The 18,798-nt window shown below is 38.2% G+C and overlaps 1 protein-coding gene across 1 annotated transcript in view; it reads right to left on the reverse strand.

Annotated features, from left to right (window-relative positions):
• diaph2 (diaphanous-related formin 2) overlaps positions 1-18,798 on the reverse strand; it is a 434,333-nt gene that overhangs the window by 311,097 nt on the left and 104,438 nt on the right. The window contains exon 6 of the mRNA XM_038699417.1: positions 16,076-16,215. Coding sequence (XP_038555345.1) covers positions 16,076-16,215 — 140 coding nt within the window. The remainder of the gene's footprint in view (positions 1-16,075; positions 16,216-18,798) is intronic.

Raw genomic sequence — 18,798 nt, forward strand, 5'->3', positions numbered from 1 at the left:
AAGAAAGCCAACACAAACAATATTGTATTAACCTCAGAGGAAATCAGTCATTCAGACTACTATCAAAGGTTAACACACCCTTAGATAAACTGACTGATGCAGTTTTTAATTCCTAACAGAGAGAGCTGCAAATCTAAAAAACACCCGGCCCTCACTGATTCTGAATACAGTCGGAATGAGTGTGAATTTAAGCCGTACCCATCTACAAGTAAATGAACACCCATCCATCTTAACTAGTGTTCCCATCGCTAAGCAGTTTGTATCCAGGCCCCCCTGTGAGCTGCTATGTTCCTGTGCCAAAAGATTAAGCAATTCAAGGAAGATAACACTGTAATCGATAATGGATAGTGAGAGATAATTGGCTATAAACCACAGCGTATCAGGAGACGGCAAATGATCTAGTACAGATGAGCCCGTTTGTCTAAGCTAGAGGAAGAGAGAGGAAGGGAGAGGGTGGGAGGGACAAGGGTGGTCGCAGCCAGATTATGTCATTAGCATTACTTGTTTTCAGGCCCCTAACTGTCAGTAACACAAAATGCATGGAGCAATTTTCTAACATTACCGGGGCATAAGTCAATGATGTATCACGCCTTTTTGACAATGATTTGAAATAATAATGGTTTGAGTATTAAAGTCATTTGTATTGACTCAGTGAGTCGGAAGAGACCTTCAATTAGGGACGAGATGCATTTGCCTGAGGCAACTAGCACAGTTTAGGTGAGGTATTTCTTTGATCTGTGACGAAATTAGCACACACTACAACACCCCACATACCATTACTCAAATTTCATTAGCAAAACAATTTCTAAGTTATTCATATTTAGTGTAGTGTATAATGATGATCTGTTTTCTTAATAAAAACAAAACATCATAATGTAGTAAATTCATAAATGTCAGTTTACAATGAGCCTTCCAGATTGAATGTTTTCTTCCAGCATGTGCTTTGCACATATTTAAGGCCATAAAAGAAGAAATAACAAACTGGCTCAGTTTACTCCAGCATAACAATGCAGTTATATGTATTTGTGCTACAGAGGTGGTAGGAGTAAATGAGAGACAGGGACAACAAAGAGGGAAAGGAGGAGACATGGCTGAAGGAGCACAATTCAGTAAATCCACAGTCTTTGTTTATGCTCCTTGGTAATGATGGTAATGTCTTTAGAGAGCAGGAAATGGAACCAATATTTGTGAAGAGAAATTCTGTTTATTATACAGCACAACACCAGAATGAGATTCTGGGAATGCTGTGTGACCTCAAAAAGGTGTGTGAGAATAGTACTGACGAAAAACAAAGCTTTGTCCTCTGCAGGAAGGACAAGTGGAGGTTCCACAAAATTATCTATGTGGACTATTTTGTACTGCTTGCACTACATGTTTCTCTCTACCTTCAAGAGTTTGTATTTATGCTTTAATTAAAATTCTCAACATTTTATTAACTAAAGTGATGTTTTTTACATAAAATGCAATGTCACAAAAATGTTGAGCATTTTTTACACGTCTTCCTATCAATGAATGTACTAATCAATCCAGAGGATTCTGGTGATTTATAATAGAGGCCTCCCAGATTAGTTATTAATCAGATTTGTAATTATTAGTTATTCCTATGTATATCAATTCAAATAGTATTTTCACCATTCTTGGTTTTGCTGCTTGGTTGTTTTTTTCTTTGTTCTCTATTTTTGGTGTAAAAAGTCTTTAAAAGAATGAAGAAATACAGAGTTAGGAATGTATTCATGACAACTGTCATGATGACCCAAACAGGGCAAAAGGGAGGCTCTGGCAGAAAAACAAGAAAAACTGAACATCTGGTATGTTTGCAAATTAGCTTTCATGGTATTTCTCACACATACACACACACACACACACACATAAACAAAAACACAGACATGCTGTCATGGTTATAGGAAGTGACAGCTAAAAACTAAAAAGATTTATCTAGACCAAATATATACACACTTGTTAAAAAAACAAATTCACAAAATAAGGCTGAAACCTTTCTTAATAAATACCTTCAATGGGGAAGTTCTAAAGCACTAATTATAACAGAATGTAAATTGGACATTTTGCAACAGATGTTTGAGGAAAATGTCAGCTGTCTGCTCCATGTTTACCTTCTCTCTATTGTTGTTTGACTGAAACAGAATAGACATAAAACAAAGGACTGGGATTGTCTGTGCAGAAAATGTTTCATCAAAAATGGATGTCTTGCTGCAGGTTGCAACATAATGCAGTCCTCCTCAAGGTTTTTAAGGCACTAAATGTTTTGACTCCTCCCTACACACCAGACTGTCGATCATTTTCTGTCCCCTCACGTACACCCTTAGGTCCTCTGCAGCTTGCCTTCTAAATGTCCCAAAGTTACCACAAAGAAAATGAGAGATGGTACTTCTACAGTCCTTGTCCTGAGGCTCTGAAATCCCTTGGCTCTGTTCATCAGAGAAAACTGCCTCAGTGGACAACATAATATTGCAACTACTAACACAAATAGCAATACTAATACTAACAACAGTACTACTATGACTCCTATTTGTAGTAATAATAATCTCAAAATGTACTAGTCTGTTTCTACCTCTCTCTCATAAAAACATTATTCATTCCAACATATGATTAGCGTCAATAAAATGAGAATCCTAGTATAAGAACCTGTATTGCTTAGGAAGTTGAACAGCAAAATGTATATTGTTGAAGCGGCTGACGCTCATGTTTGGTCAAACATGAAGTGCCAATGTCGCAATTCAACATTGAAGAAACAAGAGATCGGATCCATTCCTTATCAGTCTGTTCTTCTAATGTGGGCATGCAGGGATTTCATTAACTTGGGGGAGAACTTGTTCATCTAATATTGATGGCTATAATCCTCTAGTTAAGTGCCACCAAATTGTGTTACTTTCTGCAATCATGTATATTCCGCGGGCAAAATGAAAAATTCATAGTCGGTCTTAGGGAAGCAATTTCTTATCTTATATTTTGTTATTTCTGATGGCTGCATGCAATTATATTGTAGTTATGCTAACTGGTGTAAAATGTATGCATTGAAAATGTCACGGTTTGGCACAAAAACAAGTACTTAGATATAAACAAAGATGTTTACAAGATGTTCACTAAAGAACATCTAAGCATCATTGAAAGTCCATTATATTGTGGACTATTAACTTAAAGTAAGAATGTCTTGTAGTGAGATGACCTGTATTCCTGTCAAAAGACATTTGTTTTCCAAAAGACCACAATACTACTACTACTGACTTTGTGACATGTGCTGCCATAACATAACAAATGTAGCTATGTAGTTCAAACCCAAACCCATCTTGCTGTGAGGTGACAACACCAAGCACTGAGCCTCCATGAAAGAAATATGCATGTATTTTGGCATGTGTGCACTGCATCTATCTATTTCTATTTCAAGTATGTGGTGAGAGCTTGCTACTGCTTTAAATACATAATATGACATTCAATCAATCAACTCCTCACTCAATGCTTCTCGACATAGCTCACTTCAAACTGTACTTCAAGGACCTTCACTGAAACAGAGAAAAGGGGCATGAACAAGATAAGCCACGCTAGCACTCCAGTCGCTACACATGTAGTCTCATTACGTGTTTCTTTTTACTTCCACACACTGCCACACACATACAGTATGCATACATTTAACCAGTGTGGATAGAGTGGTACTCCTAGTGCCACTCCAGGCTGTATTCAGTGGTCTTGCTCAAGGGAATAGCATTTGCAGTTTAGACAGTACTATATATTGCTAAAAGTGAGGACAGAATATCATAGCAAAGAGAGTGGAAAACAAAGTGTAGAGTGTGTGTGTGTGTGTGTGTGTGTGTGTGTGTGCGTGCATGCATGCGCAGTATTCTACAAATATTTGGCAAGGGAAATGTATGTACATGATGAAAAGATTACTGCGCATCACCAGCCACAGTAAGTGACTCAGCAGTGACAGAAACAGTGAGAGGAAGACACTCTCTCACCCTATCCGTTTGACTGATCGCTGGTCTTGTGTTTAGATGGCTTGTATGCACATTGATTTCAGTCTATAGACCAGTTCTAATATTTTATCATGGCTAGGTGGGGAGCTTTGTTATTGAAAGCTTCTGTAAAAGTGCAATAGATTTGTATTGTATTACAGGTATAGCCGTACAACTGTCCCTCCGTAGGACTACTGACCTATTCAGTGCTACAGTATTCCAACAGACGACCAAAGCTCCTTACAACAAATAGCTCTGAACATTATAGCTTGAAACCAAGCACCACCAGTGTCTGCTTAGTGATTTACCATGCCAAACATGGAGTTACATTATACTCAGATCAATTTAATAGCCTGCTGAAATAACTATAATGCACAGGGCATATCAGCTGACAGATATTAGATATTAAATATTAACTGTACTCTACTAATCTGTTCAAAAAATAATACATTTCAAAAATAGATATTAAGAGCAACCACTTTTGTTTTTCCTTTTTCTAATGTGTCCTTTGTTGTTTTGATTTATTTGATTAAAATTAAAAAGCTGTCTACTAAAAATAAATCACAGGAGCACTGAATGAATCACAAAGGATGTGTGGTCACAGAGGGTACATTTTCTGTTTGAGGAAAGGTGACTGTTATCAGTGCAATCACACTGATCTCATATAATAATAACCCATTCTCTTGTTTGCTGTTAATGTAGCTTTGAGCTGTACATCTTGGTGACATTTGACTTTCTAACATTGTTGAAGGATTTTGAAGTACTGTTTTACCTGTCTCAAGTCATAAAATGAATGTAAATATATGCTTTCGATCCCTAAGATTACCTAACTTGGACAAAAAATAACGATGATAGGGTGTTACTAGAGTTGAATGGTACAAAGATAGATAATATAACTGACTATCCAATACTAGCTTCAAATTAAGAAAAGTCTTACATTTATTAACCAAAAAAAGGTATTTTCTTGGCCTACATTCAAGTGTAGTGTAAAATAAAAATAAATAAGTCTAGGTTTTTAGCCATGCAAGAGGTCCCACGAGGCTATAATTCTCTTTAAACACTAGAAAAGAAAATGTTTGAATGGACTAAAAACAAATAACTAATTTTGCCATTCTTTGATCTTTCCCACTAGTGCACCAATAGACTGTAGTGTTGTAATAATTAGGCTCAGTTATGATCTCAGCTTTATGCTACCATTAGCATAATATGCATGCATGCGTACAGCATGCAGTAACATAGAACATTGGTGAACTGAAGTTTTGGACCTGTTGGTGCTGGACAAACAGACTGTCAGATAACAGACATAGTTATCCTTCACACTGCTAAACATTGCTATTTAAAGAAAAATAGTCTGGTAAGACTAATGAATGTGTCCTACATCCTAGCTATGAAACTTCATGAAGCAAATTTAGATTGGCAGACACACACAGGTAGGTTACAACCAGTGAGTATCAAATTACAAAAACAGATTTTTCTTACAAAATCCTTTACAGAATCCTTAAAATCTACCACACACTGTTTCCTTTGTTGTTTTGTTGACCCTTATTCATAGAAACCCTCACCTCACAGAAAAGTGAGTTAAATATTTAAGAGATCAGTGGGTCAATGGACATGGTACAACCAAGGTATAATAATGTTGCCAAGAAACTCCTAAAATGCACAGAGTATAACAGACACCCTGTGCTTCCAGCATTTACACATACATACTGCCAAAACCATTGACCTGTGAGTTGCTTGAAAGAGAATAACGGGCCGCTGATATCCTTCACATTTAACTCCAGGTAACATACACTCACTCCATCCAAGCGACAGCCACTATGTCACTCCACTTAGCTGCCCTGACAATATCTCAGGTCTCTCCTGCTGGCTGGCATAGTCCTTAAATATAGTGGATCACAGCAGGGAACATGTTACAGGGACAATGCAAAACCACTTGTAACTAATACATCTAATGTGTCTTGTAGTCTCTTCAACTGATGGTTTTATATATATATATATATATACATACATACATACATACATACACACACACATCGGCAACGCCAGGTCATGTTTTGACCATAGCCCGAATGTAACTCAACAACAGCAACAAAAATATTTTCCATGTTAATAATATAAGTTTCAGTTTTCTTCCTCTGATGAAGAGCAGTGCGCTCCTCTCATTAAGTAGGCTACAAGTCAAATTATGTATTTATATTGGCCTAACTGTAAAAAATGGGCCAACGATTGGCCCATAAAGCATCAGCCTATACTGACATTGGACTGGCCCAATCACATTTCTTACAACACCCACTCCTTGTTTAATGCTCAAAATCAACAGGGGGAGGACCCCCCGACCCCCCTATTCAATATTTTGTCAATAAATAATTCTTAATTGAATTCACATTAATTAAGCTAATTTATCACTGAGGTGAAAAGGTTCCATATGCACATTTAAAAAGAGTTTAGGCTACTTCAGGTATGCCTGCATGTATGTAGACTCAGCTGGGATTAAATTAAATGAGAAAAGTTGATCTACAGGAGAAACATATCTGACAGCAATACAGAATGCCTGACAGCCTTACAGCATTATATTACACTATATTCTTCTTATTTTGAATTGTCACCTGAGACATTTCCTCAATAAATTGGTGCAAAGAAATTCACCAGAATGCAGAAAATTAAGTGTTTAAAGCCCTAGGTGGGGGGTTAAAACATGAAAGACTTCTGTGCTGGGCTAAGCCCCCAATGTTTCAAGACCCTGGAAACAACCCTGTCTATATATATATATACATATTTTCTGCTCTATGGCGGCACAAGAACAGGCACTCAGTATAAGATCAATAGGTCTACCACACCAGGCAGGACCCCAGGCGCAGACTGTGCAAGGATGCCCCTGAGACAGTACAGCACATAACAGCAGGGTGTAAGATGCAGGCAGGAACAGTGTACATGGAACACCATAACCAGGTAGCTGGCATAGTGTACAGGAACATCTGCCATAAGTATGGGCTGAAAGTCCCAAGGTCAAAATGGAAGACACCTCCTAAGGTAGTTGAGAATGACCGAGCTAAGATCCTGTGGGACTTCAAGATCCAGACTGAAAAACTGGTGATGGCTAACCAACCAGACATCGTGTTGATCGAAAACAGCAGAAGAAGGCTGCAGTGATAGATGTGGCAATCCCAAGCAACATCAAGAAGAAGGAACACGAGAAGCTTGAGAAATACCAAGGGCTGAAAGAGGAGCTAGAAAATATGTGGAAAGTAAGAGCAACAGTGGTGCCAGTGGTGATCGGAGTGACCCCCAAAAAAATTATACATATATATATATAAACTTAACTGAGCTGCTGCAAAGAAAATGTTTACAAACAACAGGAGCTGGATATTTGATATTGGTACTAGAGCTAGTAACACAGTCTGAGGACAATATTCCTGTTTGTCAGCACTCCAAGAATGTGATTGCCTGCATAACCAAGGAAGCATGGGAGCAGGAGCAGTACAGTACTCAAAAGGAGTACTTTGCACTTGTAATGGTATTGAGTCTTAGCTTGATTCCAAAAAGTAGCTCTAACAGTGACTGAAGCTTAGGACTAAGAAATAAATTATGTTCCACGTTTCCTGATGGAAATAATGCTGCTTGTGTGCATCTGTGTATGTGTATGGAAAACAAAGGAGTGTGAGAGATTGTGGTGTGTAGGTCTCTATCAGAATTAAATCAACTAGTAAGTGCAGTCAGCTGACAGCACAACATGCTCCCCAGTCACTTTGAAATGACCCCCCACAGAGTGCAAAACACTCAACACAATTTCTTATTATCCCCTGAACACCAATGATTCCTACAAAACAATCCTCACTGCTAGGTAGATAGAAACCAGTAGTAGTGCTGTTGGCAGATTGCAGGTTGATTAGACCTATTAATGTAATTGTTCTGTACACTGTGAATCTGTATGTGTTGTGGCAGATCAGAGAAAGGATCTTCAGCTTTGATTGTGATGTATCTACACATTCCTCAGGCTTCTACAGAAATTAGTTTCATCTTTCAAGGAGGAAAGGGAAGTGCAGTGGCAAGCACTTCTTTGAAAGAACAGATTCTATTTTCAAAGCCATAAAGTTGCCATTTTGTTCAAGCTTCTGTTGCTGTCACCTTATACAGCAGATGTATAACACCATTTGCAAAGAGTCAGTGTACACCTCCCAGAATGTGTGTGCATGTTTGTGCTATTGTTTGATATTTGCTGGGAACTGCTAAAACATTAGGACAGCTCTCCTAAATCCTGGAGCAGACAAGATGACTTTCATATGTTATGAAAGTTGATAACTGCTTTTATTCCTAAGCATAAAAGTGGGAACAAATATGCATCACTCTGAGAATTTGGAGCAGATTGGACACATTCCCTGCTCAGATGTTTGATAAATATGGGCTCAGGTTTCTGGGTTATGTCCCACATACCAGAAAACATAAAAATATTTCTAGAAGTTTACTTTTATTTTTGAGGTTATGGTAATATGTATACTAATGATTTTGTTAAACTGTACAGTTAAAATACATATTAAAACTCAAACATTCACTATATTACATATTGTATTGTGTCCAAAGGCATCATATCCTTCAAAATATAAACCATGGCCAAATTTAGAAACCGATATTTCTGAATTATGTATGTATCACTTTGGGGCCGTAACAGATATGGGTATCTTGGAGGTTAACAGATGGTGCCATAAAATGAAATAGGCATCACTCTTAAAATATACCCAGACACTGAGGACATTTATGTCTCCAAAATCGTTTTCACTGCCTCTGAGGAAGAGGGGCGAACGACAACTCTGAAGTCAGCCGCAAGGGTAAAAACTAGTTAACTTGCTCATTTCTGACTGCTCGTCACGTCTGCTGAAGACAGTGTCATAAGATTCGTACCAAATTTAACAGTCAAATAAAAGTCTTTGAATGCTATAAAATAAGAATGATTGCACCATCCTGAAAAGTAAAAGACAAAAATATGTGTGGCTCCACTAATGAGGGAGTCAGTCCAGAGAACCCTCTCTCTACATGCATTTGCTAAGTGATTATGTAATTTCCAAATCTTTCTTGTCTTGTTTCTCCTTGACAAGTGACAGAGCAAACTTGTCTGAGGCCTGGAGGGCGAGAGTGGTTTGTAATAACACTGGGAATCTAGAGAGTAGAGTCCCACGGCATAATGCAAAGAAAATTACCCCACTGGAAAACTTCCGCCCCCCACTTTACTGCTTTGCTGTGGCAACAGACACAACATATTTTACGGCACTGACAAGTTAGGTTTTCAGATATCTTGTGTCTCTACTCCTTCCTTCCTCATCTTTTCTTGGAGGATGTTAAATCTTGATCGTCATGGTAGGAAATCAAATTGCTATTTTTCCATTACTCTAAAAAGGGAGGGTATGGGAAGATAGTGCTTGATCCAGAAATTTCAAAGGCATGAGATGTGTCCTGAGGTAGCCTGTCCCCCTAAATCCAACTAAGGAGATCAGGATTTTTAATGCTATATTTAAAAATTTCAAACTGACATGGAGTCTGATTGAGCTTACAAAAGCACTAACCAGGATAACAAACTGAATACAGATGATCAATTATGGAAGATTCACAGAGATAGGGAGCTATTTCCACATCAAAAACGACAGAGTTGAAACAGTTATTCATCTCTGTGAATAATCTATGTCAGACAGAGCTGGCCCATTGATGTCTACTGTACCTAAATCCTCATACAAAGTACCATTCATCAATGCAGTGTTAACTCATTGTAGTTGTACTGAGAGCCAGTGTTCACACTTTGTGCCCTTGCCAGACAAGATTTCTGGCCTAAGCTGTCAAGGGGGTATATCCAGTCTGTGAGAGGTTCAGATGCTCATATTTGTTCCAACGGTCGCAATAGCAGATGGACAGATGGATATGCTCATTTGTGCTGGCGTCGATTGGCTGCATCAAGGGGGTTGCTTTTTTTGACACCTTTTAATTATCTTGGTTTTAATTGTATAAGTAAGTGCCATACACATAAGATGTAATGACAATCAAGTACAGTAATACCTTTTCACCTTCCAGTAGGCATTTCACTATTAAAATCAAAAACTATGACTGCAGTCTCCTTTGACAATCAAATAATACACCTAGATTATGAGAGGAGGGAATGAGGGAATTTGAGTTATTTGATGGTCTTTGCTCAATCATTATATGGAGAGTACCACCACTGCACTTGGCAGTGGTTTTCAGTATGTTGTTCAATGCTTTATCAAGCTGGGCATTGGGACAGTCAGTCAATAGGACGAGCAGCTTTATGTTAGCAGGCATAGTAACTTCAAAGCTTGTAAAAAGCACATTACTAGTGTTCCATGCAACTCTCAGTGCTCAGCTTCAAGCATTCAACTGAGAAAAGCTTGTGAGACTGATTCAGACTCTGAGACGCCATGTGTGGCAGAGCAGCAAGATCATCACAACAGCCCACACCTTGAGTATCCAGACACAGGGAGGAACTCTGGTGTCAGCAAATGTCTCCAGCCTCCACAAAAAGACCCCACAAGAAAATGCCCCCCGAGCAAATGTCTGACTTGTACCATGAGGATGTGACATAATGAAAAGTTAGGAGCCCAGTTCAATTTTGTTAAAATATGTCTTAGGGATCTGAGAGCTAGCAGATCTAATATGGAAGTCACTGTCGGGATTTGACAGAGTCATAGTGTAAATCTAAGGGCTAAACATAGGGAACTCAAAATCTGGGGTCATGGATGTGTGCTCTGCAGCCCAAAACCACTCTCTATTGATGGAGCAGCGGCTGAGTTAGATCAGAGCTTTAACACTACTGCTTCAGGGCTGCTTCAGACTGAAATGATCAAATAAAGTGTAAATGTAGGGTGTATAGTCATGCAAAGACAATATTTAAACTGATACACAGAGAGAGGTTTTGCTTTAGTGACTGAAAAGAAACCAAACACATATTTGCCTATTGAGATATTAAATTCCTTGATAAACTTTTACATGGATCTTATCACAGTTTTCGCATGTACGTGGCAGAGAGTAAAGAAATGGTGAAATTAAAGTGAAAAGGCAGGGAAAATGCATGATTTCTCCCCTAAAAAATGAAAAAATAAGAGGATTGTAATTTTCTGTAAGTTGGCATCTCATTTCATGTCAGTGGATTAAGAAATTAATGAAAAGTGGCTAGTCAATCTGACACTTCTAAATTAAGAAATGACAAAATTAAACGGGGGAGAAAGAAAAAGAGGATAAATAATTGGCTGGAGAAAATCTGACAGAAAGAGAAGTGGAAAACATGGCAGCAGAAGAGGACAGAGTGGAAACAGAGTAAGCAGCGGATGCTCCAGGCAATGCCATCTGTGGGTGGATCCGCTAAGGCTGCATGCCACACACCTGTGTGGAACTGCCTGGGAGATAAGGCCCTCAGCACAATGGCCCTGTGGCCACCTGCGCTGCCAAACAGGTGCACAGCCCAGCCAATTAAACTATTAGACAAACACAGGCCTCTGGGAGCAAATTAGCAGGCTGCCCAAACATCAGAGGAAAAACAAAAAGCAATGGTAAGCATTCACTGTGAAGAACAACAACACTTTGATGATGAGACTTTCATTTCAGTGTATAGAATCAAGTTTAAAAATGTTTCCAGTATTTAAACACAGAAATTTAGTTTTTTGATATAAATAGTATAAAATAATATAAAAATTGCTTACCATGTATTAGGGATCAGGGCTATATTTAGCTATTAGATGCCAAATGACACTAACATTTGTTGATTCATAGAAACATGATACATACACAGGTTTCTATAGACAAAGAGGTTTGACTGCAATGGATATACTGTAATAGTTAAGATAGCTCAAGATTATTAACCACGTAAACGTAAAAATACTTTTTGTACATCACCAACTTATGACTAAGCAGTGCTTTAACTAGTCATCTAGTCATTAATCTACTGTAAAAATTGACAGTATATTAAACTTATGACAAAGCCAATTTTTGCACAAAGATAAGTTCAAAATATTTAAACTTTGCCTGCTTAGCAAAAATGTTAGTAACAATGCATGGATCTGTTTTTATCTACCAAATATTCTCCATCTCTTTAAATTATTCATTCTTTGTCTGCCGATTTATGCGGTGTACCCTTCTTATACAGTCTGTGGGTTTGCCCCAGGTAAATTATTGGTGATATCTTAACTAATTTTGTAAGGGTGCAAAAAAACAATATATCTCTCAATATTATGTAATATAAACATGAATACTGAGAAGTTGTTTGTATTACCTTAGATATCACCTGCATGAGAAGCCAAATGAGTATACATTATTAGAAATGATTATTTGACTTCCAAGCCAAATAGACTTTAGGACCAGATATGCATTCCTCTGAGAATTTTGTGCTATTTAGAACTGATCCATCCAACACTAAAATGCTTCATAAATATTGACCCTAAAATTAAATTTTGTTCTTTATTTCACCAAATCAAACACAAGCAAGACAATTTTAGATAACTAGAAAGTAATCAGCTCTCGACAGTTGTAATGGGATTTTGTGCAAAGTAAAATAAACGGCATATTATGCACAAATTATCAGTATATCTCTATATGTATAGAGGCATTTTACCTGTCAGCTTTCACCAAGAAATTAGCAAATTTCTTCAAGTAATATTTGCAATAAAGTCCCACACAAATCTATATTTTAAGTAGGTAAGCTCATCATTATACTACGGTGTAAATTAAAACAAGCATGAATGCACTACTCTGCCATTTACATAATGGTTATTTTCAGTATATGATAAAACACCGTACAAAGGTTACATTAACATAGTGGAGTCACAGGAGTAGCAAACCAAATGTGGATTTCCAGTGTGTTGTGATCCATGACAATTAAGTGCATTCATATTAATTAGGAGTAACCTTATCAATATCAAATCGGTTCTTTTCCCCAAAAGAGAAAGAATAAGAGGCGTGAAGTCAAGCATGGGACCGTTGTTAGTAAACGCTTGCATAGACCTTCTCAGCACACACAACCAAAGGGGTCTTTCTCCCTCGATGGGCCAGGCCATCCGTGGGAGGTGACTCCTCTGTAAAGTACAGGACCCTTACATGCTGGTCAAAGGTTCAGCCATTTGAAAGCACCCACAGGGCAAGCCTGGCCTCACTTACATCCCCTCGACAACAGTTGGCCTTTCTGAGTGGAAAGGCTGACTTGACTCCCCACAGCTTTGCTGGAGACTTCACAGCTCTGCAATCACTCAAGGGATAATTACTTAGCTATTCATTATACTATATAACATACTTTATATAAAATGTGCATTTTAAGCTCAGCACATTATAAATCTATTTATGGTTCCTTTGGGTATGCATCAGTAGCTAATGCTACCTAGTGAGCCAACTGAATATCTTTGTATTATTGTCATGAATCAAACCTGTCACAGGGATACCCTTGGTTGATCACTTCCTCTACTTAGTTTGATATGGAAGAAGAGTGCTGCTATGAATTAAAATGTCCACTGTATCCATTTCCATATATGAATAGCTATAGTTGAGCAGTTTGCAAGAGCACAATTTTTTTTTTCTAAAATTGGTTAATACAGGGATGCAGTGTTAATACTTGTAGTAGCACACAGATTAAATAAAAGCTCCTCTGGGGCCATGCTGGCAGGTCTTTTCTCTGTATCCAGGGTGAACATAAAAAAAGTATTCCACTTATCCGATGACCATTTAATATGCACGACTCATTGATTCACATTAAGAAACACCTCCTCAACAGTGGGGTGGTAAATAATTTAGAGGCTCTGCTGTCACTAAGGGCTCTGTTGCACTAGTGGGACCAAATTAAAATTGAAGATCCCATTTACAGGAGAGAAGGCAGAGAATTTGGGTAACAACTAGAGACAAGACTTACAAAATCAGTGAGGCCTCGTAATGAATGACTCATGAGCCAATCAAGCTCAATAGGACAAAGCAGAGAACCAAAAAAATGGAAAATTATACAGTTCTATATAGGCTATAAAACATTAAAGAGAAGTGCAGGCACCTGCCATTTTTTGTTTGGTAGACTGGAGGAAGGTTGCACACATGTCACAGAGCCACGTGCTTATTAAGGTCTCGGAATGGCTGGTTCTGATGTGGAAAACTAGACTTCCTATCTATTAGAGCTTAATGGACAGAGTGGTCTGGAATGACAGACTCACTTCCAGTGACTATAAACTTGTGCTCGTTTGGTCAGCTCCACCATTTGCTATGCTTGTTTAAAGTTTATACTTTGCTTTCTGGTCTAACCTAGCTGATCAATCCACATGGAACAGGTCCAATGAGGTTCCTTTACATACATCTAATTAGATATAGATGGTTTCCAGCTGACATCCCTTTGGCTCTGATTAATGTGGATAACACTTAGAAGGAAATTATTGGAAAAGTAATTTTAAAGCCATATTTCCTCTCTTTGAAATGTAAATGAATAGACAAAAGGATTCACTGTATGTAAAATTAATTTTGTTTCTAGATCCCATTGAGATGGACAACACCTTGCATTAAAATATATCTAATATGCAAATCCTGCTCAACAGAAAAAATAGCTTGGTATAGGGCTGTGCGATATGACAATATCGATCGTTTGACGTTAGAAAAACGTGTATTGTTTACAATTATGCTCTATTGTTTATATCATTGTGTCGCAAATTCCACACTTTGCTGTAATATTTTGGTGAGGGAACGCCGTTTTGCACCGCACCATTGGAATTCGATCTATTGAATGTCCAAGTTAAAACTAATATCCAACTTGAAACTAACTTCACCGCGGTCTGTTTTTCCACACATTCCAGCAGTGCCAGCCATGATGTGTGTGTCAGTCAGGTAACGTTTAATGACTTGGCCACGGGCATACAGCTTACTTTATAGTTCGCCGAGACATACTGTTCTTGTGATGTTAGCTATAGCAGCAGGAGAGTTGTGAGTATCACAGTCTGGAGCTGCTGTGCTGCTCTCGAACTGTCTCGTCTTCTCATGTTAGCTTTGCAGCAGCAAGTAGCATCAGTTTGCTAATCCACAACCTAGTTAACATTAGTTACATTACATGCTGTGTCATTGTTCACTCTATCATGGTATCAGAATCGCTAAAGGTACCCCAGCTTTATAATGCAATAATGCCATATTTCATAGAATTTACTAGAAATGTTTTATATTGAGATATATATATATATCATTATTGGGGTATGAAATGACCTATATCAGGATATACATTTTTTGTCTCATCGCACAGCCCTAGCTTGATAGCATGAGCAAAACTTATATACATCTTGTGCTTGTACTTGCCCTTCATCACTTGTGTGAGCTTCTGTCAAATCCACTGTGCTCTAGCACAAAAAGTGATTCTTCAGTGCAGTCAGGATGGCATTTGGTACAAGCCACTGGCAAGTGTTTCTGCTTCGTTCATACATATTATATAAGTGCATGTGCAGTCTATTGGGGTCATGTCACATAAGACATGTTTCAGTATATTTTTTAGAAAGTGTAACGAAGGCCACAGAAAATATTTTTAATAACACTGCCTTCATAGAGAAAGCAAACGGTTTTGTAAAATCAGTCATGAATCCACTTCAAACACACAATTAGCACACATTATCTGAAAAGCCACAGGTTATCAAGATTACTATCACTCTGGTCCTTTCCACTCCCCTTTTGCTAGATAGAATGATCCCAGCATTTTCTTGGTAAAATTCACAACACTGAAAAAAGTGCATTAAGCATAACTAGCAAATATCACTGGTGAAATTCTAGTAAAGTATTATCAGCTGTGCGTAAGTGTTCTGTGTGTGCTAGTAGTTTGTTCAAAAGAATACTTTCATACAGTAATGTCGAGAGGGAAACTTTGTGGATAACCTATCAATCATAGTGATGTTTATCCTAATCATTCTGGGACTTTTAATACTTAACAGCCAGCTTGCATCCTGACACCTCATAATATCCATTTTTCTGTTTTTACAGTTGTGACCTTCTATAATCATGCCAATGATAAGAGCTATTCAAATCAGTGCTTTGAGCTGTGGTATTGGGGAATATCATTCAAAGAATTCCCAGATACAAAGCACAGTTTGCAGTGCGAGAAAAAAGCACGAGATACTAACCTGACAGGGTTACTAGTGAGAGACACTCTGAGGGACTCCAGGCAATTGAGCAGCTTTTCTTCTGTGATGCCAGAACGCAGCTCATGGACATATTCTTGGGATGAAAGTGTGCACTCATGCTTGCTGTTCCTCAGTCCACCCTGAAATCAAAATATCGACAGAAAAATCGTTAGATCACCCAATGTGATAAAAACGATTGTCAATAACACAATACCAACAGTTAAAGGACATCCGTGTATGATTTGCATCGTAAATGCATACTGTAGAGAGGTTCATGAACAATTACAGGAATATTAAATCAGACCATTAAGAACAGACTCAACAATACCATGAAGAGGGCTTTATATTGCCGAGTAAGTGTCTTGTGTTCTCAGTAGGGCTGACTCCCAATAGTCCAAGATCCAATGCTTCGATGGGCGGAGCCTGATTCGACTGTCAATCTCACAGTCGAAGCTTCGCAGCAAAACAAGGATCATGCCATTTTGGCGATATGGGGGTGCTCAACGTCTGATCTTACATAGAACTACCGGTTTTCTACCAATAAGTTAATATACAGCCTATTACAATATACATTTCAACGTTTAATGCTGTAAATAAACATGTAAAAAGAATAAAACTTTCAATAAATGTTTTCAAAAGTGCGTAAATAAATCCAAAATTGTAACCCTGTGTGTGTGTGTGTGTGTGTGTGTGTGTGTGTGTGTGTGTGTGTGGTGGCAGAAGAGGAACACTTGCTGAAGAGACTGTCCCCCTGCTTCACTGGTGTTGTGCCGAGTTGTCCGTACCTCGCGGGACTTTCGGACAATTTATCCGGCATACGGCATGCACGCAAAACTCACACAAGACCGGTGAATGACAGGCAAGTGAGAGAGAGAAAACGGTCTTCAAAAAGCCTCAGTTTTACTAGAAATTTACAGTGCAAGTTGAATGAACAGAGACTGCAGCTCTGCAGCAGCTTTTCAAGATTAAAGCGGAGCTACCGTGTGTAAACCCCCCCCAATCGCCTCGCACAAAAACATGATTCGACTATCAGTCAACTATAGACAGGACTTGACGATTCTGATTCGACTATGTAAATCCTTAGTCGGGGACAGCCCTAGTTCTCAGTAGAAGTAGTTGTTGAGACTTGTCTTAAAATGTGGATTCTTACAAAGGTGCAAGTGAAAAAAACTGGCAAAAACATCTGTGTTTTAGAAAAGGGATGAGTGAGTGTCTAGATACTCTTTTTCTCAATCAGCCAATACCCTAACGATGGACTATACTCACAGAGAGCCAAACACAGGCTCTACATGCTATCTGCGGCAGCTTCTGCTTAAAGTAAATGGATTCTTGTGTATAATCTCCACAGAGGACTCTGGGGACATGTTGCTACACTGATGCTTACACAATGAGACTACCTATTGGCAGCAATACACGTACTTACACCACAGCAGGGAAACACACATTTAGACACACACACTCTCTCGGCACACAGTGAGGTAAACATTGTACATTACATTGCACTGCAGCTTGATGAAGTTACTAGACTAATTGAGTCTATTGTAAGCCTTTCCATGAAGTCCAATCAACATACATTTTGAGGAATGCAAATTTAAAAGCTTTGCATGCAAACTGATCAATTACACTACATTTTTCTACACCAGGAATAAATCTGGGTTAAACTGTCAGGTTTTGTTGTCAAAATGAGCTACAATTGAGGTGGGGATTGAGTCAAGGTACCATACAAAACAAATAGAGAAACCATGCTGCAGAAACAGCGTCACATATGCCTGAACCAGACTGTTAGACAAAATCATCTTCACTGTGTTCATCTTCCCTGGACTGCTGGTTCCCCACAAAGTGAGCTGTGCTAATAGGCAGTTTGGGAAGTAATAAGCTAGCTCATTTATCTGGAGAAAAGAGAGGCCTGCTGCTCTCCTGCAATGCACAGTAAACATGAAAGAATCAGAATTTGTTGTTGGAAAAGGCAGAGGCAGTCTAACAACAGCAAGCTACCAATAATTCTGCTTTAGGTGTAAAGTGAGCTCATAGTCTGATTGGCTGATAATGACAAGAAGTACTTATTTAATAAAGGACAACTTAATTCACATTCATCACCCTGCAGGGATGATTCCTGCTAAAACCAAGTAGAAGTGGTGCCTCTTTCACAACAAGTCAAAATTATAATTAATTATTCAAAGTAGAAATGTAAGCACATATAGCTTTTTTATTTTATTGTCTTTATAAGTAGGACATTTTGCACCAAAAACCAAGCGCTTAATTCCATTCCACTGGTAAGATTTAATCTCGCCATTCCCTTTGTTATGGGTAGACGAACCATATTTTTTCTATTTTTATTCTCTGCCATGGCTTTATACATTTTCATATGTTCTGCTATTATTATTGCTAGCACACAAAACATAAAATCTCAAAGCAAGTTAAATCTGAGAGCATACGTTCACATAATTATCTAGTTCTCCAAACTATAGTTTGATTTCGTTATAAATCCATTTTCTGTGGTTCAGTCTCTTCTCCATCTTTCTCATCTTCATCTATACAAACACTTATGTCGTTCATCTTTTTCTCAAGCACAGTCAGATGAATGTGGAGAAGTGACAGGCTTAGCTTTTATCTTAAGGCAGTGATTAGGCCATGGGGAGAGATAAGAATCCATCTCATTACTATCTAGATATTTAGTAATCTAGTAATTTGTGTTTGACTCCTTTTTGAAAAATGTACTCAGG

The sequence above is a fragment of the Micropterus salmoides genome, unplaced genomic scaffold (genome assembly GCF_014851395.1).
Source record: "Micropterus salmoides isolate LMB-PRFRI ecotype aquatic unplaced genomic scaffold, ASM1485139v1 Ms_hic_scaffold_5, whole genome shotgun sequence".
Lineage (NCBI taxonomy): Eukaryota > Metazoa > Chordata > Actinopteri > Centrarchiformes > Centrarchidae > Micropterus > Micropterus salmoides.